We start from the raw sequence: 22373 nt of genomic DNA, 5'->3' as shown, positions 1-22373 counted from the left end.
TTTTTTTTTACAAAATGAACTTTATTTAGTCTCATGCATACGTTTTCAAGGTTAAGGCTAAAACAAGTAACTAAAACAACTAAAGTTTACTTAAAATCAGGCATACTTCAAAGATTGCCCTCAAAAATTATCAGAGATCTGCTGAATATGGCATTGGATATTTAACACTCTCTAACAATGTACAACATTTGATTCTTTTAACACAATCTGTTTCCTACCAAGTCTCACAAGATCTCATCAAGTTTGGGTGTATTTGGATGCTACTTTTCTGCACTGCCCCCACTTGGAGAAGAGCTGCTGGGTGCAAGAGGCTGTGGGAATGTACAGCAGTGACAACTAGTATTTAACAGGGAAACCCTCTTGGGGAGCCCCACTTGCCAAAGCCATAGGGTTAGTGACGATAAATGACTCGTGGTTTTCTGTCCATACCTTTCTCTGGTGCCACTATCATACCTCCGTAATAAGAGCAACTGTGGGGTTCTTTCCATAAGCATTTGGTGCTGTGCTTTACATTTACTGGGCAGACACATATCTATGGATAGTCAGGAAGATGACTTCTGCTCAATTGTATAATTCTGATGAATAGATATGCTCCTATGATACTTTAAATTACTTACACTGGCAAAGGATTCTCAGTCACAAAGACAGCCTTTACACAGAGAGCTAACTTTAGATTCCAAAAGAAATTCAAGGCAGGCTATTTGCCCCTGAAGATGAATAACCAGTTACCCAAGGAATCAAACAGAACGGTTGAAGGTCTCAGGCTACAATCCATAGTTAAATATTCTGTTGATAGGACAAAAAAAAAGTCATACTCACACCCTAGACCAAAACATTCTGTAGGCAAACCACTTTCTGGGTGGAATCAAATTTTATCTCCTTAAAGAAACTGGAACCTTAGTTGGATCCTTAGACTTTTGTTTGAGGTAGAAAGGTATCTACTCCTCCATTTCTGAAATACAAGGTCTATATATTAGCCACACCTGTTGACAATAACCTTGAGAGAGCAGAACTCTCTGTTCTGAATCTAGGTGGGACCTTTTATTGAGGTAGAAACACAATAACCTTGAAGAAATAGAAGTAAGTTCCAAATCTTGACTTTTGGTCAAGGTGGAAATAGGCTCACATTTTTAGACCTCCACACTTTTCCAGAAACTGGCTATCAAAGCTCAATTTGGTATTGAACTACTGAAGTCCAGCAGTCAAAAAAGTTGGGATCAACCTACTCCTGGACCAAGCAATACCACTCTTGGGAATATACCCAAGAGAGGCCCTATCATACAACAAATGTATATGCTCAACTATGTTCATAGCAGCATTGTTTGTAATAGCCAGAACCTGGAAACAACCTAGATGCCCTTCAATGGAAGAATGGATGAAGAAAGTATGGAATATATACATTTTACAGTATTACTCAGCAGTAAAATCAAGGACTTCTTAAATTTTGCACACAAATGGATGGAAATAGAAAACACTATCCTGAATGAGGTAAGCCATACCCAAAAAGAGGAACATGGGATGTACTCACTCATATTTGGTTTCTAGCCATAAATAAAGGACATTGAGCTTATAATTCACAGTCCTAGAGAAGCTAAATAAGAAGGTGAATCCAAAGACAAACATATAGGCATCATCCTGAATATTAACCTTCATCAGGCGATGAAAGGAGACAGAGACACACATTGGGGCACCGGACAGAAATATCAAGGTCCAAATCAGGAGCAGAAGGAGAGAGAGCACGAACAAGAAACTCAGGACCATGAGGTGTACACCCACACACTGAGACAATGGGGATGTTCAATTGGGAACTCACCAAGGCCAGCAGGCCTGGGTCTGAAAAACCATGGGATAAAACCGGACTAGCTGAACATAGAGGACAATGAGGACTACTGAGAACTCAAGAACAATGGAAGTGGGTTTTCGATCCTACTGCACGTACTGGCTTTGGGGGAGCCTAGGCACTTTGGATGCTCACCTTACTAGACCTGGATAGAGGTGGGCGGTCCTTGGGCTTCCCACAGGTCAGGGAACCCTGATTGCTCTTCTAGCTGATGAGGGAGAGGGACTTGATTGGGGGAGGGGGAGGGAAATGGGAGGCGGTGGAGGGGAGGTGGCAGAAATCCTTAATAAATAAATAAATTTAAAGAAAGTCCCATTTGTCTCTCCTAATCAACATGCCTAATTAAAATTAAACACCTCATCCTAGCATGGGGTTTCCCCCTTTTACCTTTATAAAGTGCCATTTTGCTATGGGCTATGATTGTTTCCTCTCCATTCAGAGGTAGTCCTTTATCCCCATCCTGGAACAAATACACTTGCCCCCTTTCCCATGTTCCCTGCCCCTTCTACCTCACCTGCTACCTTTTGTCTTTGTCTTTTATTCCTTACCCTCTGTCCCACTGTCCCTCTGGGGGACAAATAAATCTCCTTTGCAGTGAGAACTTGATCTTTAGGGTCCTGAGTGGATTCTGTTTCTAACAATGATGCTATGACTAAGATATTGGCCTATAGGATCCCTCCCTTGGCCCAGTTCTTGCACATTCAGACCTTAAGGTGCCAGCCTTCTCCGAATTGATGAGTTTTGCCCTAAACACCCTATGTTCCTACAGCTGATGAGCACATTCTGTTCAGTTCATTGTAGCCAGCAAGCTTTCCTTTCTTTTGGTGAGTACACTGCTGGAATCTGGTGAACAATTCCTAACCATCCCAAAGCTCTGTTGACAGATCCAGGATTCTTCTATACATACACTGGGCTCTGCCTCTTGGTGATGGAGCCTGGGTGACAACCTCTGTCCTTCCTTCCAGATATCTCTGTTCTTTGCTTCTTCAGAGAAATGAGAATGCTCTGTCTCTTGACTTTGGCTCACCAGTCTCCATTGGAAATAGAAAGGCTTTATTCACTCAAGAAACTCATTGTAATGGTGCACTTTAGCACCCAGCAATAACTTTGGTGCCTGAATGTGTCTCTGCTTTTTTTTTGTCTGCTCCAAGACCTCTGTGTGACCCCTTCACACTCTGAACTATTACAAATAATGTAATATTTCATCTCGTATTTAACCCTTTGAACGCTACAGGAATACTGACTGCCAGGAACTCTGTGCATGCCAGCTGCTACACTGCCTGTGCTGCCATGTCTTTCCACATCCCAACTACATATAGCCCATGGTGCTGAGGAGCCCACCTGAACCAGTGTCTCAGCCAAGCCCCTATTGCTACCACTGCTACAGTCCCCATTGTCCACAGGTGCCCCCACTTTCCTTTCAGATCTCCTGACCTACAGTAAAGCTCCAACACCACCTCTGATTCTCTCCACCCATTTGGCATCAGTCCATACACAGAGCCCCAAGCATTCTGCATGGGCCCAGTCCAGTCTAGTCCAGTCCAGCTTGGCCTGGAGAGGAGGCGTCAATGCTAATCATCAGCAGAGCATACCACTCTATCCGAAATTTCTTAACAACATCAGTACTCCAGTTTCTTGCCTGTCCCTCCAGGAAAAGCAGCTTCCATAGGCCTATGCTTGGCTTTCATGAACATTTCCTCCTCTGTCCTTCAAGGACTCTGTGGCCACATGCCCATCCTTCAACTTCCTCCTTAGTTCTGTAGCTTCCTTAGACTAGTGTAGAGCTACTGAGATGTTTTGCCAATCTGCCTCTGGTGTAGGAGTTCCTTCTGTCAATGTGTTGCTTTCAATGGTTAATGAATAAAGAAACTGCATTGGCCCTGATGATGGGGCAGAACTTAGGCAGGCAGAGAGAACAGAACTGAATTCTGGGAGGAAGAAAGCAGAGTCAGAAGAGAAGCCATGGATCCTCTGCCTGAGACAGACACCAGTTTGAATGTCTGGTAAGCCACTGCCACATGGCAATACACAGATTAAAGGGAATGGGTTAAACTAATATGTAAGAATTAGCCAATAAGAAATTAGACCTAATGGCCAAGCAGTGATTTAATTAATACAGTTTCTGTGTGGTTATTTCAGGTGTAAGCTAGCTGGGTGGCTGGGACAAACAAACAGCCCTCTCCTTACAACATGCCTCCATAACTTTCAGAGTTTGTTCCAACTGTATCACATCAGTACTCCAAGCAATTTCTTGCCTGTCCCTCCAGGAAAAGCAGCTTCCATAGGCCTATGCAGGGCTTTTGTGAGCATTTCTCCTCTGTCCTTCTAGGACTCTGTGGCCACATACCCATCCCTCAATTTCCTCCTTAGTTCTGTAGCTTCCTTACGCTTGTGTAGGGCTACTGAGATGTTTTGCCCCCTCTGGTTTTCAGAGATTATTTCAACTGTATCACTCCTCAGTGCCTTCAACTCCTCCTTCTTGTTGCCATTACTCAAATAACCTCCATCTGGTTGAATTAAATATCCCATCCTCACCCTGAAACTAAACTTTCCAGCCACCCACCAACCTACCCAGGGTATGCTTAACGCCCAACGTTAGCTCTGCCTCTGCTGTTGCACTGTTACAGATGCCTTGCCCTCCCCCACTCCCTTCCAGAAGTCAAATTCTCCACTTTTAATTATGTTGTGGCTCTTCTTATCTCAAACCTCGCTCTGTCAGAGCCCTTGCCATTTTCCCAAATTATTACCCAATTCCTGTCCTGACACTGCCTACAGGTTAAACTGAGTCATACAAAGATAAATGATTTACCTGAGATTGACAAGATGTTCACTATAATTACTAGCAGAATGGTAATTCATATTTTACCCTTAATAGCCGTACTGTGACAAATATGAAAAGTAAATTGATGAGATACAAACCTTAGAACGACAAATAAATAAAAATAATAGAAATAATCAGACGCAAACAGAGGAATTTAGACAAGAAACTACTGAGTCACAAAATGATCAAACTGGAGAGGGGTGGCCTAACATGGTTAGAAAATCAACTTTAGGCTACCCAGTTACTATACAAGAACTACCAGAAAACAATGATCACCATCAACGGTATCAAGAAGTAAAATGGAATCCTATCGAAATATAAGATTTGAAGAGATTTATGAAAATGGTCATTTCATACAGTATGCAGTCACCCTATGTGAAGCAGTTGTTAAATTCACGGGGAAATCAGAATAGAATTTCCCTGAAGACTGGAAAGATTTGGCAACAGTGATATTGGAAGCTGATCTTCAGTTACAAAGGCAAACATGGTGGAAAGGGGAAGTTGGGTCATAGAACAATGAAATAGGGCTTGAAGTATTAATATTTTCCAAGATTAGTTTCTAGGTAAAAGTCAATGTGCTGAGTTACAAAGTCAGCTTGAATCTGTTAGTTTCACCTTGGTGCTATGTTTTTTAGAAGTTTTAAATGCTTGGGATTGGGATGAAGAATCAGAAAAGTGGGGTTGCTGAAGATCTTCTCCCAGTCAGTAGGTTGCCTTTTTGTCTTAGTGACAGTGTCCTTTGCTTTACAAAAGCTTCTCAGTTTTAGCATGTCCCATTTATTCAATGTTGCCCTTAATGTCTGTGCTGCTGGGGTTATACATAGGAAGCGATCTCCTGTGCCCATCTGTTGTAGGGTACTTCCCACATTCTCTTCTATCAGGTTCATTGTGTTCGGGCTGATATTGAGGTCTTTAATCCATTTGGACTTAAGTTTTGTGCATGGTGATAGATAGGGGTCTACTTTCATTCTTCTACAGGTTGACATCCAGTTGTGCCAGCACCATTTGTTGAAGATGCTTTCTTTCTTCCATTGTATACTTTTAGGTCCTTTATCGAAAATTAGTTGATCATAGGTTTGTGGGTTAAAATTCGGGTCTTCTATACGATTCCATTGGTCGACTTCTCTGTTTTATGCCAGTACCACACTGTTTTCATTACTGGAGCCCTGTAATAGAGTTTGAAGTAAGGGATGGTAATGCCTCCAGAAGATCCTTTATTGTATAGGATTGTTTTGGCTATCCTGGGTTTTTTGTTTTTCCATATAAAGTTGATTATTGTCCTCTCCAGATCTGTGAAGAATTTTGATGGGATCTTGATGGGGATTGCATTGAATCTATAAATTGCCTTTGGTAGAATTGCCATTTTTACTATGTTAATCTTCCCAATCAAAGAGCAAGGGAGGTCCTTCACCAACCCCGCGACAGACAAAGGTCTGATCTCCAAAATATATAGAGAACTCATGAAACTAGACTTTAAAATGCTAATTAACCCAATTAAAAAATGGGGCACTGAACTGAACAGAGAATTCTCAACAGAAGAAGTTCAAATGGCCAAAAGACACTTAAGGTCATGCTCAACCTCCTTAGCAATCAGGGAAATGCAAATCAAAACAACTTTGAGATATCATCTTACACCTGTCAGAATGGCTAAAGTCAAAAACACCAATGATAGCCTTTGCTGGAGAGGCTGTGGAGGAAGGGGTTCCCTCATCCATTGCTGGTGGGAATGCAATCTTGTGCAACCACTCTGGAAAGCAGTGTTTCGGTTTCTCAGGAAATTCGGGATCAACCTACCCCTGGACCCACCAATACCACTCTTGGGAATATACCCAAGAAATGCCCTATCACATGACAAAAGCATTTGTTCAACTATTTTCATAGCAGTATTATTTGTAATAGCCAGAACCTGGAAACAACCTAGATGCCCTTCAATGAAAGAATGGATGAAGAAAGTATGGAATATATACATATTAGAATATTACTCAGCAGTAAAAAACAAGGACTTCGTGAATTTTGCACACAAATGGATGGAAATAGAAAACACTATCCTGAATGAGGTAAGCCAGACCCAAAAAGAGGAACATGGGATGTACTCACTCATATTTGGTTTCTAGCCATAAATAAGGGGCATTGAGCTTATAATTTACAGTCCTAGAGAAGCTAAATAAGAAGGTGAACCCAAAGAAAAACATATAGGCATCCTCCTGAATATTAACCTGCATCAGGCGATGAAAGGAGACAGAGATAGAGACCCACATTGGAGCACCAGACAGAAATCTCAAGGTCCAAATCAGGAGCAGTAGGAGACGAAGCACGAACAAGGAACTCAGGACTGCGAGGGGTACACCCACACACTGAGACAATGGGGATGTTCTATCGGGAACTCACCAAGGACAGCTGGACTGTGACTGAAAAAGCATGGGATAAAACCGTACTCTCTGAACATGGCGAACAATGAGGGCTGATGAGAAGCCAAGGACAATGGCACGGGGTTTTAACCCTACTTCATGTTCTGGCTTTGTGGGAGCCTAGCCAGTTTGGATGTTCACCTTCCTAGACATGGAAGGAACGGGGAGGATCTTGAACTTTCCACAGAGCAGGGAACCCTGACTGCTCTATGGACTGGAGAGGGAGGGAGAGGAGCTTGGGGTAGGGGGAGAAGGGTGGGAGGAGGGGGAGGGAAATGGGAGGCTGGGAGGAGGCAGATACTTTTTTTTTCTATTCTCAATAAAAAAAAGAATTGGGAAAGTGGTTTGAGTCATTTACTAAAATTATACAAGGCACAAAAGAAGTCTTGACTGATTTCTTGAAAGATTGACCTCAGATATAAATAGAAAAGTATCTGATCCACAAGTCAGACAAATATTAATAGAGTTTTTGGCTTTTGAAACTATTAATTCAGAATGCAAAGCTATTATTAGGCCTTTAAAGGGAAGATTGGAACCAATAAACGAATGGATTCAAAATACGGATGATAGTGGATTTTACATTCATGATGCTATTCTGATAGGAGAAGTAATTTCTAAAAGTTTGAAGAAAAAGCAAAATGTCATATGTTCCAGTTGTGGTAAACAGGGTCACGTGAAAAGGAATTGTAGGCAAGGTATTCCTAGAAACAATGTTTTTTTTTCAGGAATAATTTAAAAAGAAGTCCCCAGGATTCTAGAGTATGCAGAAGGTGTGGCAAATGCTGGTATTAAACTGATTAATGCAGATCAATAAGCAACAGGTAAGGTAACACTAGGAATAGGGAAGGTTAAAATCGCCTTCAGGGTGGAGAACACAGGGTGACTGAGGAAGCAGATGCTGCTCTGCACGTAAATGACCTAACCCTTCCCTCAAGCAAGATGAGAAAGCAAGCTTCAAGCTGACATACCTTCAGCTGCTGTCACTTCCTGCTGGGTCAGGGGTTGGAAGACAAGTGGTGTGAGCAGCCTCTGTGGACACATGGAGCCAAGCAACAAGATATGAACTCCCTGAAGAAACCAATGGCACCAGGAACCTTCTGGGAGGAAGAGATTGGTGGGAAGCTGGGCATCCATAAGACAGGAAGGAGAGCACACGGAGAGGAAGGCTTTCTAGACTGAGTCTGACACAGGGAGTGGGGAACTGAGTGAGCTCTCAATCTCAGCAGAATAAAATCTTGACCTTGCAGAGAACAGGATGTGTGATCCTGTAGATGGTGTTAGCTGATCATGTGTGTGTGAGTGTGTGTGTGTGTGTGTGTGTGTGTGTGTGTGTGTCTGTGTCTGTGTGTGTGTCTGTGTGTGTGTGTGTGTGTGTGTGTGTCTGTGTGTGTATGTTTGTGTTTCTTAATAATCCAACTCTGAGTTACACTGGCTCATCCTGAAATTCCTTTCTGGGGGAAGCCAAGAAATATGGATTGACCTGAGTTTAGGTCTTTGAAAAGAACTCAGCCTGTTGAAGGTGGCAGTGTGCAGCGTGTCTGTGGCCCTCACCCCAATCATGGGCATGTGAAACAGTAAGAATGAACCTAGGAAATATCAAGGTACTTAAAAAAGACCACACACATGACCACATATTTCATTCACAAGAAATGGTCATTACTGGCAAACACCGGCAGAAAGCAGATTACTCACTGATAGGCAGGAGGGTGCGTGTGGGAAATGGATATTGATAATCAGAAGAAAACATAAAAATCAGGGATTGGATGGTGATGACTATCATATAGCTACACAAGCATACTCAAAGGCACAGAACATATGTTTTAAACTATTAGTATCTTGAGAACAAGGGTTTCTGATATAAATACATCTGTCCTGGGTCATAGTTCCTAACCTGACATCACCATAGCCAGGTGGACAAACATCCCCAGGATCTCAGAGACACTCCAATCCAGGGTTCTGACCTCTGTGGGCATCAGACATGCAATTAGTGCACAGACATACATGCAGACAAAACATTCACATACATAAAATACATTACTTTAATTTAAAGTTAAAGAATGTAAGGCACCTAAGGTGCCAAATTTGAGGAGGACTCTCATTAGTTGTTCAAATACACTGTGCCCTGTCCAGGGATGGAGGACTCGATGTTCTGTGCAAGTATGCCTCCATGTCTGTTTCTGCCATTTGACAAGGAGAAGTCCTCCAATGGAGCAGTATATACTCCAGCATTTGCGAAGGTCTCTTCTGGAAGTTAGCACCAGGATTGTGTGTCAGGGTCTATGCTAGTGCAAACCTAACAGGACACCTGGAGCCAACTTCTTCACAGCTGAACCTCTTGCATGGAAGGAGGCTTGTAATCAGCTACAGCTTCTGGACTCTTTTGGCACCCTGGAGAAGCTTCTCCCTTGGTGCCCTGTCATTCAGAGACCCTAAGCTTTCACTGTTTTTTTTTCCATTCTTCAGGACCCAGGTGTTCCCCACTCCCACCCATCCCCAGCCAGCAGAGGACAGAACTGGATGAGATCTGGTCAGGTCACTGTCTCCACCCTTGGCTTGGGGCTCTGAGATGATGTCACCACCCTGCAGTGAATAAAGAAGCTTCCTGAACAGCTTAGGCTGCTAGACTGCACTCCAGGAGCATCAAGCCTTGAACACTGCACTTGGAGGCTGTAAAGGAGACAGGTGAGGATGCCTGGCTCAGTCCAATTCTATGGGACCAGCAGAGTCCATGTTTAGTAGAACCAGCCTGAGTCGGGGGAAGGAACTCCAGGAACCGAACGTTAGTGAAAGTGACAGAGGGCACGTGGTACCTGGTGGCTATTCACATAAGAAAATTCTCTAGAAACCCAGTTGGCCATTGGCAGTGAGCCTGGGCTTAGTGCTGTAATCCTGACGCTGTATTTATTCATCTCAGTCAGGCATAGGTGCTGCTGGGTCTCAGTGGTTTTCTCCATTGTCTTCTCTCCTGTTACCTCTCTGGTCCGATCACCAAGCCCATTTGACTACCTCAGCCCTCTCCTCAAGTATCTGTGAATTAACTCCTTTCTTCTGTGTGCTCTAAAGGTCAGCTGGCTTGCTCCAATCTGAGCTCTGCTCATTCCCTCCTTAAAATAAGTGATCCCATGTTAACTGCATGTGACCTGGATGTTCATGGCTGTTTTCTTCTTCCCTTCCTCTGTCTTCCTTCTCCTCTTTATCCTTGACCTCACCATCTTCACAGAGAAAAGCTAGACTGTATGGAAGGAGACTAGAGTCCCTCTCTCTCAGCTGTGTCCTGTGCGTGCAGTCCTGAAGATCTGACCTTCTACCTACCTACACATATGGGACAGATGCTAGTTTGGTCTGCTGCCGTGACCACACTTAGATAATAACCTTATAATTGGAAGGACTGTGACTGAGAACGAATTTGTAAAATCCAATTTTATGTTCTTATAACTTTGAAATGAGAACCAAGAGTCCCAGATTTCCCTTAGTCAGATCAGTGAACCTCCAGCGCTGTACTGAGTACCATTTCTTCTTTGCCTCCAGACTCTGCATCATGAACACTCTGTCTGAAGCAAACGGCACCTTTGCCATCCACCTTTTAAAGATCCTTTGTCAGAACAACCCTTCGAAAAATGTATGTTACTCTCCTGTGAGCGTCTCCTCTGCTCTAGCTATGGTCCTCTTGGGGGCGAATGGAGACACCGCAGTCCAGATATCACAGGTAAGTTCCCTGTCACCTGACACCCATTTCACATACCTAAGAGCTGCAGAGAAGCAAGGATAGGAATATGCATAACCAGTTTCATGGGACAGGGGCTAAAATGAAGGAAGAGAATATTCTCCAGTAAGACTTCTTTAAAGCAATGATTTTTTCATGAGTAATGACTTGATAAGGTCTCAAAATTGTCTCCAGACTTCACTTAGAATATGGTGCATAAATACATTCATGGTAGGTATTGTGGCAAGGCTTCAAATTCCAGTTTCTAAGGAGATGTAGACAGGATGATCACAAGTTCAAGGCTACCTGCACAACTTAGTTCCACACGAGGTTTGTCTGTATTTTTGTGTAATGGAAGGAGGGTGTGGCAATTACAACTCAGTTGTAGAACTCCTGGAGAATGTTTTTTTTTTTCCATTGATGTTTTTATTTTATTTTATTTTTTTTAAATTTTTTTATTGATAAAAGGAGGATAAAGAAAAGAAAAAAAAACAAATTTCCACCTCTTCCCACCAGCCTCCCATTTCCCTCCCCCTCCTCCCACTCTTCTCCCCCTCCTCCCACCCCTCTCCCCTTTCCCCCACTCCTCTCCCCCTCCCTTTCCAGTCCAAAGAGCTGTCAGGGTTCCCTGCCCTGTGGTACGTCCTAGGTCCTCCCCCCTCCATCCATATCTAGGAAGGTGAACATCCAGACTGGCTAGGCTCCCACCAAGCCAGCACATTGCGTAGGATCAAAACCGCGTGCCATTGTCCTTGGCGTCTCATCAGCCCTCATTGTTCGCCATGTTCCGAGAGTCCAGTTTTATCCCATGCTTTTTCTGGTAACAGTCCAGCTGGCCTTGGTGAGCTCCCAGTAGATCATCTCCACTGTCTCAGTGGGTGGGTGCACTCCTCGTGGTCCCGACATCTTTGCTCATGTTCTCACTCCTTCTGCTCCTCATTGGGACCTTGGGAGCTCAGTCCAGTGCTCCAGTGTGGGTCTCTGTCTCTATCTCCATCCATCGCCAGATGCACGTTCTAGGATGATATGCAATATATTCGTCAGTATTGCTCTAGGGTAGGGTCATTTCAGGTTCCCTATCCTCAGCTGCCCAGGGAACTAACTGGGGACCTCAGCTTGGGCACCTGGGAGCCCCTCTAGGGTCAAGTCTCCTGCCCACCCTAAAGTGGGTCCCTTAACTAAGAATTGTGGTTCCGTGCTCCCCTATCCAACCTTCCTTTATCCCGATCCTCCTGTTTCCCCAAGTCCACCCTCCTTCCCTTCTACCTTTTCTCTCCCCATCTCCCCTAACCCCCATCCCACCCCACCCCCAAGATCCCACTTTTCCCCCCGGCAATTTTGTCTACTTCCCTTATCCAAGAGGATAACTATATGTTTTTCCTTGGGTTCACCGTCTTACTTAGCTTCTTTAGATTTGCCTATTGTAGACTCCGTGAACCCTATTTATGGCTAGAAACCAATTATGAGTGAGTACATCCCATGTTCGTCTTTTTGGGCCTGGGATACCTCACTCAGGATAGTGTTTTCTATTTCCATCCATTTGCATGCAAAATTCGAGAAGTCATTGTTTTTTACCGCAGCGTAGTACTCTAGTGTGTATATATTCCATACTTTCTTCATCCATTCTTCCATTGAAAGGCATCTAGGTTGTTTCCAGGTTCTGGCTATTACAAATAATACTGCTATGAACATAGTTGAACAAATGCTTTTGACATGTGATAGAGCATCTCTTGGGTAAATTCCCAAGAGTGGTATTGCTGGGTCCAGGGGTAGGTTGATCCCGAATTTCCGGAGAAACCGAAACACTGACTTCCACAGTGGTTGCACAAGATTGCATTCCCACCAGCAATGGATGAGGGTACCCCTTCCTCCACAGCCTCTCCAGCAAAGGCTATCCTTGGTGTTTTTGACTTTAGCCAATCTTACAGGTGTAAGATGATATCTCAAAGTTGTTTTGATTTGCATTTCCCTGATCGCTAAGGAGGTTGAGCATGACCTTAAGTGTCTTTTGGCCATTTGAACTTCTTCTGTTGAGAATTCTCTGTTCAGTTCAGCACCCCATTTTTTAATTGGGTTAATTAGCATTTTAAAGTCTAGTTTCATGAGTTCTCTATATATTTTGGAGATCAGACCTTTGTCTGTTGCAGGGTTGGTGAAGATCTTCTCCCAGTCAGTAGGTTGCCTTTGTGTCTTAGTGACAGTGTCCTTTGCTTTACAGAAGCTTCTCAGTTTTAGTAGGCCCCATTTATTCAATGTTGCCCTTAATGTCTGTGCTTCTGGGGTTATACCTAAGAAGCGATCGCCTGTGCCCATCTGTTGTAGAGTATTGCCCACTTTCTCTTCTATCAGATTCAGTGTTTTCGGGCTGATATTGAGGTCTTTAATCCATTTGGACTTGAGTTTTGTGCACGGTGATAGATATGGGTCTATTTTCATTCTTCTACAGGTTGACATCCAGTTGTGCCAGCACCATTTGTTGAAGATGCTTTCTTTCTTCCAATGTAAACTTTTAGCTCCTTTATCGAAAATGAGGTGTTCATAGGTTTGTGGGATAAAGTCCGGGTCTTCTATACGATTCCATTGGTCGACTTCTCTGTTTTTATGCCAGTACCACCCTGTTTTCATTACTGTAGCTCGGTAATAGAGTTTGAAGTCAGGGATGGTAATGCCTCCAGAAGATCCTTTATTGTATAGGATTGTTTTGGCTATCCTGGGTTTTTTGTTTTTCCATATAAAGTTGATTATTGTCCTCTCCAGATCTGTGAAGAATTTTGATGGGATCTTGATGGGGATTGCATTGAATCTATAAATTGCCTTTGGTAGAATTGCCATTTTTACTATGTTGATCCTCCCAATCCAAGAGCAAGGGATGTCCATCCATTTTTAGGTATCCTCTTCAATTTCTTTCTTCAATGCCTTAAAGTTCTTGTCAAATAGATCTTTCACTTCCTTGGTTAGATTTACCCCAAGATATTTTATGCTGTTTGTGGCTATCGTGAATGGAGAAGCTTCTCTGATTTCCCTCTCTGCTTCCATATCCTTTGAGTATAGGAGGGCGACTGATTTTTTGGAGTTGATCTTGTATCCTGCCACATTACTAAAGCTGTTTATCAGCTGTAAAAGTTCTTTGGTGGAATTTTAGGGGTCGCTTATGTACACTATCATATCATCTGCGAATAACGAAAGTTTAACTTCTTCATTTCCAATTCGAATCCCCTTGATCCCATTATGCTGTCTTATTGCTATTGCTAGAACTTCCAGCACTATATTGAAGAGGTATGGCGAAAGTGGGCAGCCTTGTCGTGTTCCTGAGTTAAGCGGGATGGCTTTGAGTTTCTCTCCATTTAATTTGATGTTAGCTGTCGGCTTGCTGTATATAGCTTTTATTATATTTAGTAATGACCCTTGAATCCCTAATCTCTCCAAGACTTTTAACATAAATGGATGTTGAATTTTGTCAAATGCTTTTTCAGCATCTAATGAAATGATCATATGGTTTTTTTCTTTCAGTTTATTTATATGATGGATTACATTGATAGATTTTCGTATGTTGAACCAGCCCTGCATCTCAGGAATGAAGCCTACTTGATCATAATGGATACTGGAGAATGTTTAAGGCCTTTTGTTTAGTCCCAAGTACTTCAGAGAAAAAAAATGACAAATATATTTGAAACACAGATTTCTTAGATCTAATTCATTTTTAGAGCAATAGAGTTTGTTACAATTTATTAGAAAGTGAGACTAATACCTGCTTTTAATTATTTTGATATCAATTGTCTTTACATCGGAATCTCATATCCTGCCTTAAACATCTCTTATTTGCTTGCAAATTCTGTTTACAACCAAAATTCTTCATTACGGATGTCATACTATTTCATTGTTTTCATTCACAGACGCTTGGTTTAAACACAGAAGAAGACATTCATCAGGGCTTCCAGTGGCTTCTAATAAACCTGAACAAGCCAGAAAAAAAATACTTGCTTAGAATGGCCAATAGGATCTTTGCAGACAACACTTGTGAATTACCCCCAGTAAGTTGAATCAGTAGAATGACATCAATTGCTTTGAAAATAATTGTTGCTATAGAGAAGGATCCCAGAGATCTTGAGGAAATGAAGGGCAAACTTTTAGCCAGAGCGATTGTACAAATCTATAAGACCTCCATTTAGAAGACTGAGACAAGACAGACACGCGCTCTAGGACAGCATAGTCTCCATAGTGAGACTCGACTCCCTAACTTTGACCAAACCAAAATTCTATAACGATACTTTGAAATATTTTAAATCTAATTTTGTGTAATTTTTATTTATTCAGGTCTGGCTATTCTCACTTACAAAGGCCTAGTACAAAAAGATGCTTGTTCTTTAAAGTGATATCTACACTCATTTTAGTTTTGTTCTTTAATGTCTTAATATTCAGAAGGTCAGGTTCCTTGCAGACACTTTATTTGCCCATGTTACCTTTCTGAACATTTTCTCTCCAAAGACCTATAAGGAGTCCTGTCTTCAGTTCTATCACTCGGAGCTGGAGCAGCTGTCCTTTGCCAAAGATCCAGAGGAGTCCAGGAAGCACATAAACACGTGGGTCTCCAAACAGACTGAAGGTCAGAATTTCAAGTTATTTCATATCCCACATTCTTGTCCTTTCCATCCACCCCTCCCTCTTCTTCCTTCCCTCCTCTTTCTTTTAACTTCCCTTCTCCCTCATGGACTAATCTCATGTTATTTCAGGGAGTCAAAGAGATGTAGACTCACATCATGATATGTGGTATAATTTAGACCTTAGTGAATTCATGGAGGTTTTATTCAGACAGTTAGATTTGAAACATAGGGTTATTTGTATATTTCTTTCGTTTTAAAAATGGTTTGTATTTATTTTATGTGCATTGGTTTTTGCCTATATGTGTATCTGTAAGGGTGTTGTATTCCCTGGAACTGGAGTTACAGACAGCTGGGAGCTACCATGGGGGTGCTGGGAACTGAACTTGGGACCTCTTGAAGAGCAGTCAGTGCTCTGAATTGCTGAGCCATCTCTCCTGCCCAGTTTTGTGTATTTCTTCAGGACAGAGGGATGATAGTAATGCCATGAGAAATCATGGGCCTGATGTCAAGTTGAACAGCTTACATTAGAAGACAGGGGTGGTCTGCGGTGTTGACAGGTCATGTGATTCCACCATGGAGATTCATGTAGAGATCTTCCTCATAAGTCTTCTCTAGGCTCCCACTTCCTAAGGTCTGTATTGCCCCGGGCCCCACCACCATTATGTAGAAGAGGATTCCTGTTTCTGATTCTACCCTTCCTGCCTCAGATCCCTCACTTACATGTGGTGAAATCAGCCTTAATTTCCATTGAAAATACTCTATCAGGGCTGCTCAGCTACATTGATCTAAAAGAACTTTCCATTGGGTTAAGCCGTATTTGTTTCTATTTTAAAAATAACTGTTTGAGAATTGGTCTCACAGATCTTTGAGAGCATTGTCTGATATTTAAACCATCCAAACAGCTCTACCCAAATAAGTACATTCCTATTTGTGCTAACAGAGTGACAATAAAAATGAGAATCTTTTCTTAAAGACTCCGCAATTATTTGCCCATTTCTTGTTAGAGTCTTACCTCTTCTATACTTTTAATATTATAAATGAGCAGGATTCTCTTGACCATTGATGGGATCTCCATTAAAGGAGAAGAAGGGAATCTGTTCTCTTGCCTATGTTGTTTCTTTTGGTGTTGGAGAGTGTAGAATAGTAATAGCTATTCAACAAACTACTTTCTGCCTTTGAGTCTCTGACATGTTGTGCTATGCTAGAATTGGGCATGGCCATGGTATTCTAGATAAGACTCTGTATGTAACATTAGTGTATTACTCTGTGATCTCTAGAGGAACAAAATGAATATATAATACAGAAGGGATTTAAAAGATTGGCATATAAAACACAGGCTGACTGGATGTAGGGGGGATGGCCTTGGACTTCACAAAGGGCAGAGTTGCCTGCCCTCTCTTAAGGAGTAATCCCACAATGATCATCTGCCCGTGGTATGTTTGAGAATCTGGGAGCATTTCCATTCTCTATGAGCCTGAAGATCTTATAAGACTCAGTCTGGCATGGAAAGCCTAGAAGATTCTAGAATGCCACTAGTCTTTGTCCACATGAAGGCCAATGTTACTGAGTCCCAGTGTCAGCTAAAAACGGTAGGCCTAGGGCACAAAGAGCATAGATGCACTCAACAGTGAGGGCTGAAGGCAGGCAGGCAAAAGCAGTGCTGCTTCTCCCTCAGTCCTTTAGTCGGGGCAGCAAGAAAGGCATTGCCCACTTTGGGGAGTGTCTTCCCTCTTAGTCACTTTCCTGAAAAATGTCTCCACAGGACTGCCCAGAGACATGTCTCTTAGTTGATTCAGACTGTCAAGACAGTAACCACCAGAGCATCCAAGGTTAATCATTGGTCCCCTGTGACCCCTTCTTCTGCTTCTTTATTCTCCATCCTGGAGTCACTTTTTCTGCTTTTTCCAAACCTGCTTTCTGTGAGAGACTTGGAAATCATTCAGCACCCTCATCTTCAGGATGGTCATTCGGTGCACATGATCTCCAGTCATGCAATGATGCTGGCTTCCTGTTTTCTTTTGTTTCTTTTTTTTTTTTTTAGCAAAATTTGAAAGTGATTCTTGAATCTGCCCAGATGTAACATCATCTTATTTCTCACGACTGTATAAAACGAACCTGAATGATGTCTCTGCTTTTTCAAAAGGGAAAATTCCAGAGTTGTTGTCAGATGGTTCAGTTGACTCAGAGACCAGGCTGGTTCTTGTCAACGCCTTATATTTCAAAGGAAAGTGGCATCAACAGTTTTACAAAGAAAGCACAAGGGAAATGCCCTTTAAAATAAACCAGGTAAGGAACAGTATCCAAAAGTTATGCCAGTGTGTCAAAGAACTTGCATGGAAATGTGTAAAGGTGAGTGTGTAGCTCTGGGGTTCAGTGGTAGATATCGCATGTCTTGTGGGGTGCTGAGCTTGATCCTCAGCCTAGAAACATGGAGAATAGGAAGGCACATAAAACCATTAGAAACTAATATTTTTGAATGCAAGGTTAAAATATAGAAAATTGATAGGAATATAGAACATTCACGGCCTATATTATTTTTTATCCTTTTGGGGGCAATTTCCACTTTTGACAATTTCTTGTGTGACCATTGCTTCTACCTCTCTCTAAACTAAATTTTCCTTATGTACAAAAATGTCAGATATGATTTCTTATATTATATTAGTATAATATATAGATGAAGCATGATACATAGTAGAAAGGCTGTTTTCTGAGAAGATGTATCTGTCTGGAGTATCATTTACACCACTATGGAAATATCCCAGTCTAATGTATGAAAACTTTTCTTTTAAACACAGTTGATTATGCCTCCTTAGATACAATGACTGACAATAGTGGATGGTGAAATCCTATTTCTGGTGTGATAGTAGCTGACTTTCTATTAGTGAAACAAACTATCTCAGATAATCAACTTAAAGTAGGAAATATTTAATGGAGCTCATGATCCCAGTAGTTTCAGTCTGAGTCAGTGGGTGCAAGAACTTAGGGTTTCGGTGGTACAGTACAACATGCAGTGAAAATGCATGGTGGTGTTTGGTCACCTCACAGCAGTCAGGAAGCAAAAGAAAGAGGGTGCATTGTCAAAATCCTCTTCGGGGGCAGCCTCTCTCCAAAACCTAACTCTTCTCTAATAGGCCCTGTGTCCTAATGGATTGTTCAGACCCCAGTAGTGTGAACCTGTGGACAATGGCTTTGAAACATGAGACTTGGTGGAACATTATAGGTCCAACTATGACTTTAAAATATTAATAATTGAATGACACATTTCTCCTGCTGGTAACGCATGATGTTTCCTAAGTACATCTCTGCTAGGTTGGTGTTTTGTTAACTGGAGACAAAACAGAGCCATTTGAGAAGACTGATGCTACATGGAGAAACTGCCTCCATAAGATTGGCATTGAGACAAGTCTATGGGGCACATTTCTTAATAATTGGTGTGGATCCATCCCACTCTGGCTAGTGCCAACCCTGGGCAGGAGGTCGTGAGCTGTGTATGAAAGCTGGCTGAGAAATCCATGGGGAACAAGCCAATAAGCAGCACTCCTCCGTGGTTTCTGACTCAGCTCCTGCTCAGAATTCCCTCAGGGATGGAATGTGCCCTGAGAGTTGTAAGATGAGAGACCCCGTTTCTACCCATGCTGTTTTGGTCAAGGACTTTTACCACCACATAGAATCCTATCTACTACAGTTCCATATCTGCTTACAACAACTATTTTAATGAAAGCAGGAAGAGACTGGTAGACTTTAACTAAGTGTTCACTGGGTCATGATTAGTGTTGTCATTGTGCGTGATGAGAACACTGCTGGCATTAACTTCAGCTCATTTGGAAACGTTTTGACCTCTCTTAATAATGTATTTTATGTCCTGGGTTCATCTGTTCAGAGTGAGAAAAGACCAGTGCAGATGATGTATCAGGAAGACACATTTAACCACGCCTACATGAATGAAGTACAGGCACAGGTGCTGGTGATGCCCTATGAGGGCCTGGAGCTGAGCTTTGTGGTCCTGCTCCCGGATGATGGTGTGGACCTCAGCCAGGTGAGACCGTAGAGGTTGTATTATTAGACACTCTAAATGTCTTCTATAAGAATGCAGTGTCTGTTCTCATTAGACAATAATTAATTCTTTTCATCTTGGCAACTTCATGGAGAGGGGGTAGTTCTAACAGACTGAGCTTCGAATTGTGTCCAGGTACAAGGTTTTAATGTGTTCAAGACTCCTATTGTGGGTTGTGTGACTTTGCCATATATTATAACTTCATCACAAGGATATGATATGATGATCACTATCTGACAGGATGAAATGAGAGAAATTCAGGCAGCAAACTTAGCATAGTGCTTGGAAAATAACACCACTCTGTAAAGAAAACTTCATCGTGATCCTTGTTATTATTTTATTTTAAAATATTAGAACATAAAATATACAGAAAAATAATGCACTTTAACCTAACAAAGTGGAAGAGGAGGAGCTACATCTGCAGATAGAAGAGTCAGGCAGATCATTATGAAACTTCTTGCTCTTCCTTGCAGCTGGATGCCCCACTATATGACAGCCAGACTCTGAATGGAGGGCAGTGCAGTGTGAAAGATCTAAGGGGTCTTTGTAATCAGAACAGATTCCCTGGCTCTTCTCATCCAGCTCCCTAACAGTGGCATGGCATATGTAGTGTTAGTATTTCATCACTGATAAAATGCCTAACAAAAATAACATTGGAGGGGAAGGATTTATGTAGGCATACAGATTTAGAGAGCTCCTTTCAAATTACCTGTCCGCATTTTACAGTTCCATTGAGGCAGGTGCATTTGGCAGACATCACAGGCCTTTTAGTAATCAGGAAGCAGAAAAATAAGAAGGGACGAAAAACCAAGGACATCCTTCAAAGGTAACCTCCAGGAACTGATTCCTTCATTCTTCTAGACCCCCCTGATGCCTAAAAAAAAGGTACAAAGAGCTGCAGAGCAAGCATTTACTATGAGAGTTTTCTGAGAAATTTCACATTTAAGTCACGCAACCCAAAAAACACAATCTAAACTGGAATAGACCTCCCTTCCAGTGGGTTGAGGAGAAGATGGCCAGGTCTTCCTACCTCTCAGGCTGATGACCTCCATACACATCAGGGGAGCCACACACTAGCAGGACAGTGGGACACTCATGCTGTCTGGCCATGTGAAGAGACAGTGCCCCATGTGGGATAATGGCACAGTCTGTGAGCAGGAAGTGGCTATGAAACTCTGGGTAAGACCTCAACTGTGAATCTGACAGTCTCTAAATCTGATTTGTCAGGTGGAAAACAATCTCACCTTTGAGAAGTTAACAGCCTGGACCAAACCAGACTATATGAAGAGAATTTATATAAAGGTTTACCTTCCAAAATTTAAATTGGAAGAGGATTATAAAATGGAGTCCGTGTTTCAGCACTTGAGAATGGTAGATGTCTTCCAAGGAAGCAAGGCTGATTCATCAGCAATGTCTCCACAGAAAGACCTATGTCTGTCCAAGTTTGTTCACAAGACTGTTGTGGAGGTCAATGAAGAAGGCACTGAAGCTGCAGCAGCCTCGGCCATCATTAGTTATGACTGTGGCCTTGAAACTGACTTAACATTCCGTGCAGACCGCCCCTTCCTGTTCTTCATCAAGCACAATGAAACCAATAGCCTCCTGTTCTGTGGCAGGTTCTCCTCTCCATAGGCACAATTACCATGTCAGGAACAGTTCTCAATTCAGCATCTTGACAACTTCTGTAACGCTGTAAAGATGGGCATATGGCGGAACCATGTTCCAAGGTGAGGGCCCATTTCTCCTGGCACGCTGATATTCAGATGTCCTCATTCATCTCCCCCGTTCCTGACCTCATCTATGGCATTTGCCAGGTCTTAGGGCCACAGAGTGCTTTGGTTCCCTGTTATGTCAAACAACAGAAGAGGCAAACAATTCCACTAGGTAGCCACAAAGTTGTCTATGGTGACCCTAATAAGCACTACACACAGTGCACAGACAAATCATGCCAACTATATACTCAGTGCTCTCCTGGCTCCTCACCTCCTGCCATCACTTGTCCTAATCTGTACTCATCATAGTGAACACTTCTGTGGATGATGACAGCTATTGCAGTTTTCCCAGTGATTGGTCCTTAATGCACACTTTAATATTACTTTTCTTTGCTGTCCACCAGTCACCAGGGGTGTGCCCACCACTGTGCTAGACTTGGGGACAGATGCAGACAGTGTGGTCCTCTAACAGTTGGACTTCCCTACTTTCTCTCAAATTATCTATCTGCCATGACAGCTACCTTGAACTACTATATTTTCCCCTGCTGAAGTCATGATTCTGTAAACTATTGTTTTTATCCACAAGCAATTGTACTAATCAAGTTCTGTGGCATCCTAATGACCATTTCAAAATAAATTTTGTTTTCTCACCAAACATGTATGTTGCTGAATAAATAAGAGAGGGACGTCTGAGTTTGCATTTGCTTTAATTAAAAATATCAACCTTGGATGAGGAGGCAGAGTCAGCAACTAGCTGATAGAATGTAATCATAGAGACAGAGGTCGTCTGGAAGACAGATGGAGAGATACACAGGTGGTAGGGACGGACTTTCAGCATGGCAGGTTTTTGGTTTTTTGTTTCTTGGTTTTTGGTTTGATGGACCAGAAGGAAGACAGTGGCAAGGAGGAATTATCAGCAAGTTGCTCTTTAATCTCTGACTTAGCAGGTTTCACCCAGCCTCTGACTTCTGGGTTTTATTAATACATAGGAACAATTGATGCTTATTTAAAACTACATCTATTGACAGTGATAGGAGCAGATCTGGTAGGATGTAAAAGTCCTGCCGGGTGGCTACTAGAGAAACACGTCAATAACTATGGAGTCGCAATTATTGGCTGAGACAGCAGTAGATGCAGAGCAAAGCCCCGCACAAAACTGAATCTGCCACCTCCATGTGTCATGGTGACTTTGATAGCCAAGTCTCAAAATCCTGTATCTCTGAGGGTTGTAATC

The 22373-nt window shown here is 42.4% G+C and overlaps 1 protein-coding gene across 1 annotated transcript; it reads left to right on the top strand.

The window, feature by feature from the left end:
• The first annotated feature begins 10601 nt into the window (after positions 1–10601).
• LOC142848789 (serpin B9-like) lies at positions 10602–21059 on the top strand. The gene is made up of 6 exons (XM_075970966.1): positions 10602–10775; positions 14666–14803; positions 15258–15375; positions 17517–17659; positions 19254–19409; positions 20655–21059. The coding sequence occupies exons 1-6, from the start codon at positions 10608–10610 to the stop codon at positions 21057–21059; spliced, it is 1128 nt and encodes a 375-aa protein (XP_075827081.1). The 5' UTR covers positions 10602–10607.
• Positions 21060–22373: the final 1314 nt, after the last annotated feature.

Source organism: Microtus pennsylvanicus, chromosome 4, assembly GCF_037038515.1.
Source record: "Microtus pennsylvanicus isolate mMicPen1 chromosome 4, mMicPen1.hap1, whole genome shotgun sequence".
NCBI classification, from domain to species: Eukaryota; Metazoa; Chordata; class Mammalia; order Rodentia; family Cricetidae; genus Microtus; species Microtus pennsylvanicus.
This window is presented reverse-complemented; position numbering and strand designations above follow the sequence as displayed.

Bases quoted from the DNA above. Each gene is read 5' to 3' on its own strand.
- LOC142848789 (XM_075970966.1), top strand. From the start codon at position 10,608: ATGAACACTCTGTCTGAAGCAAACGGCACCTTTGCCATCCACCTTTTA. The intron at 17,660-19,253 runs GTAAGGAACAGT...TCATCTGTTCAG, and splicing joins TGCCCTTTAAAATAAACCAG to AGTGAGAAAAGACCAGTGCA. The intron at 19,410-20,654 runs GTGAGACCGTAG...CTGATTTGTCAG, and splicing joins ATGGTGTGGACCTCAGCCAG to GTGGAAAACAATCTCACCTT.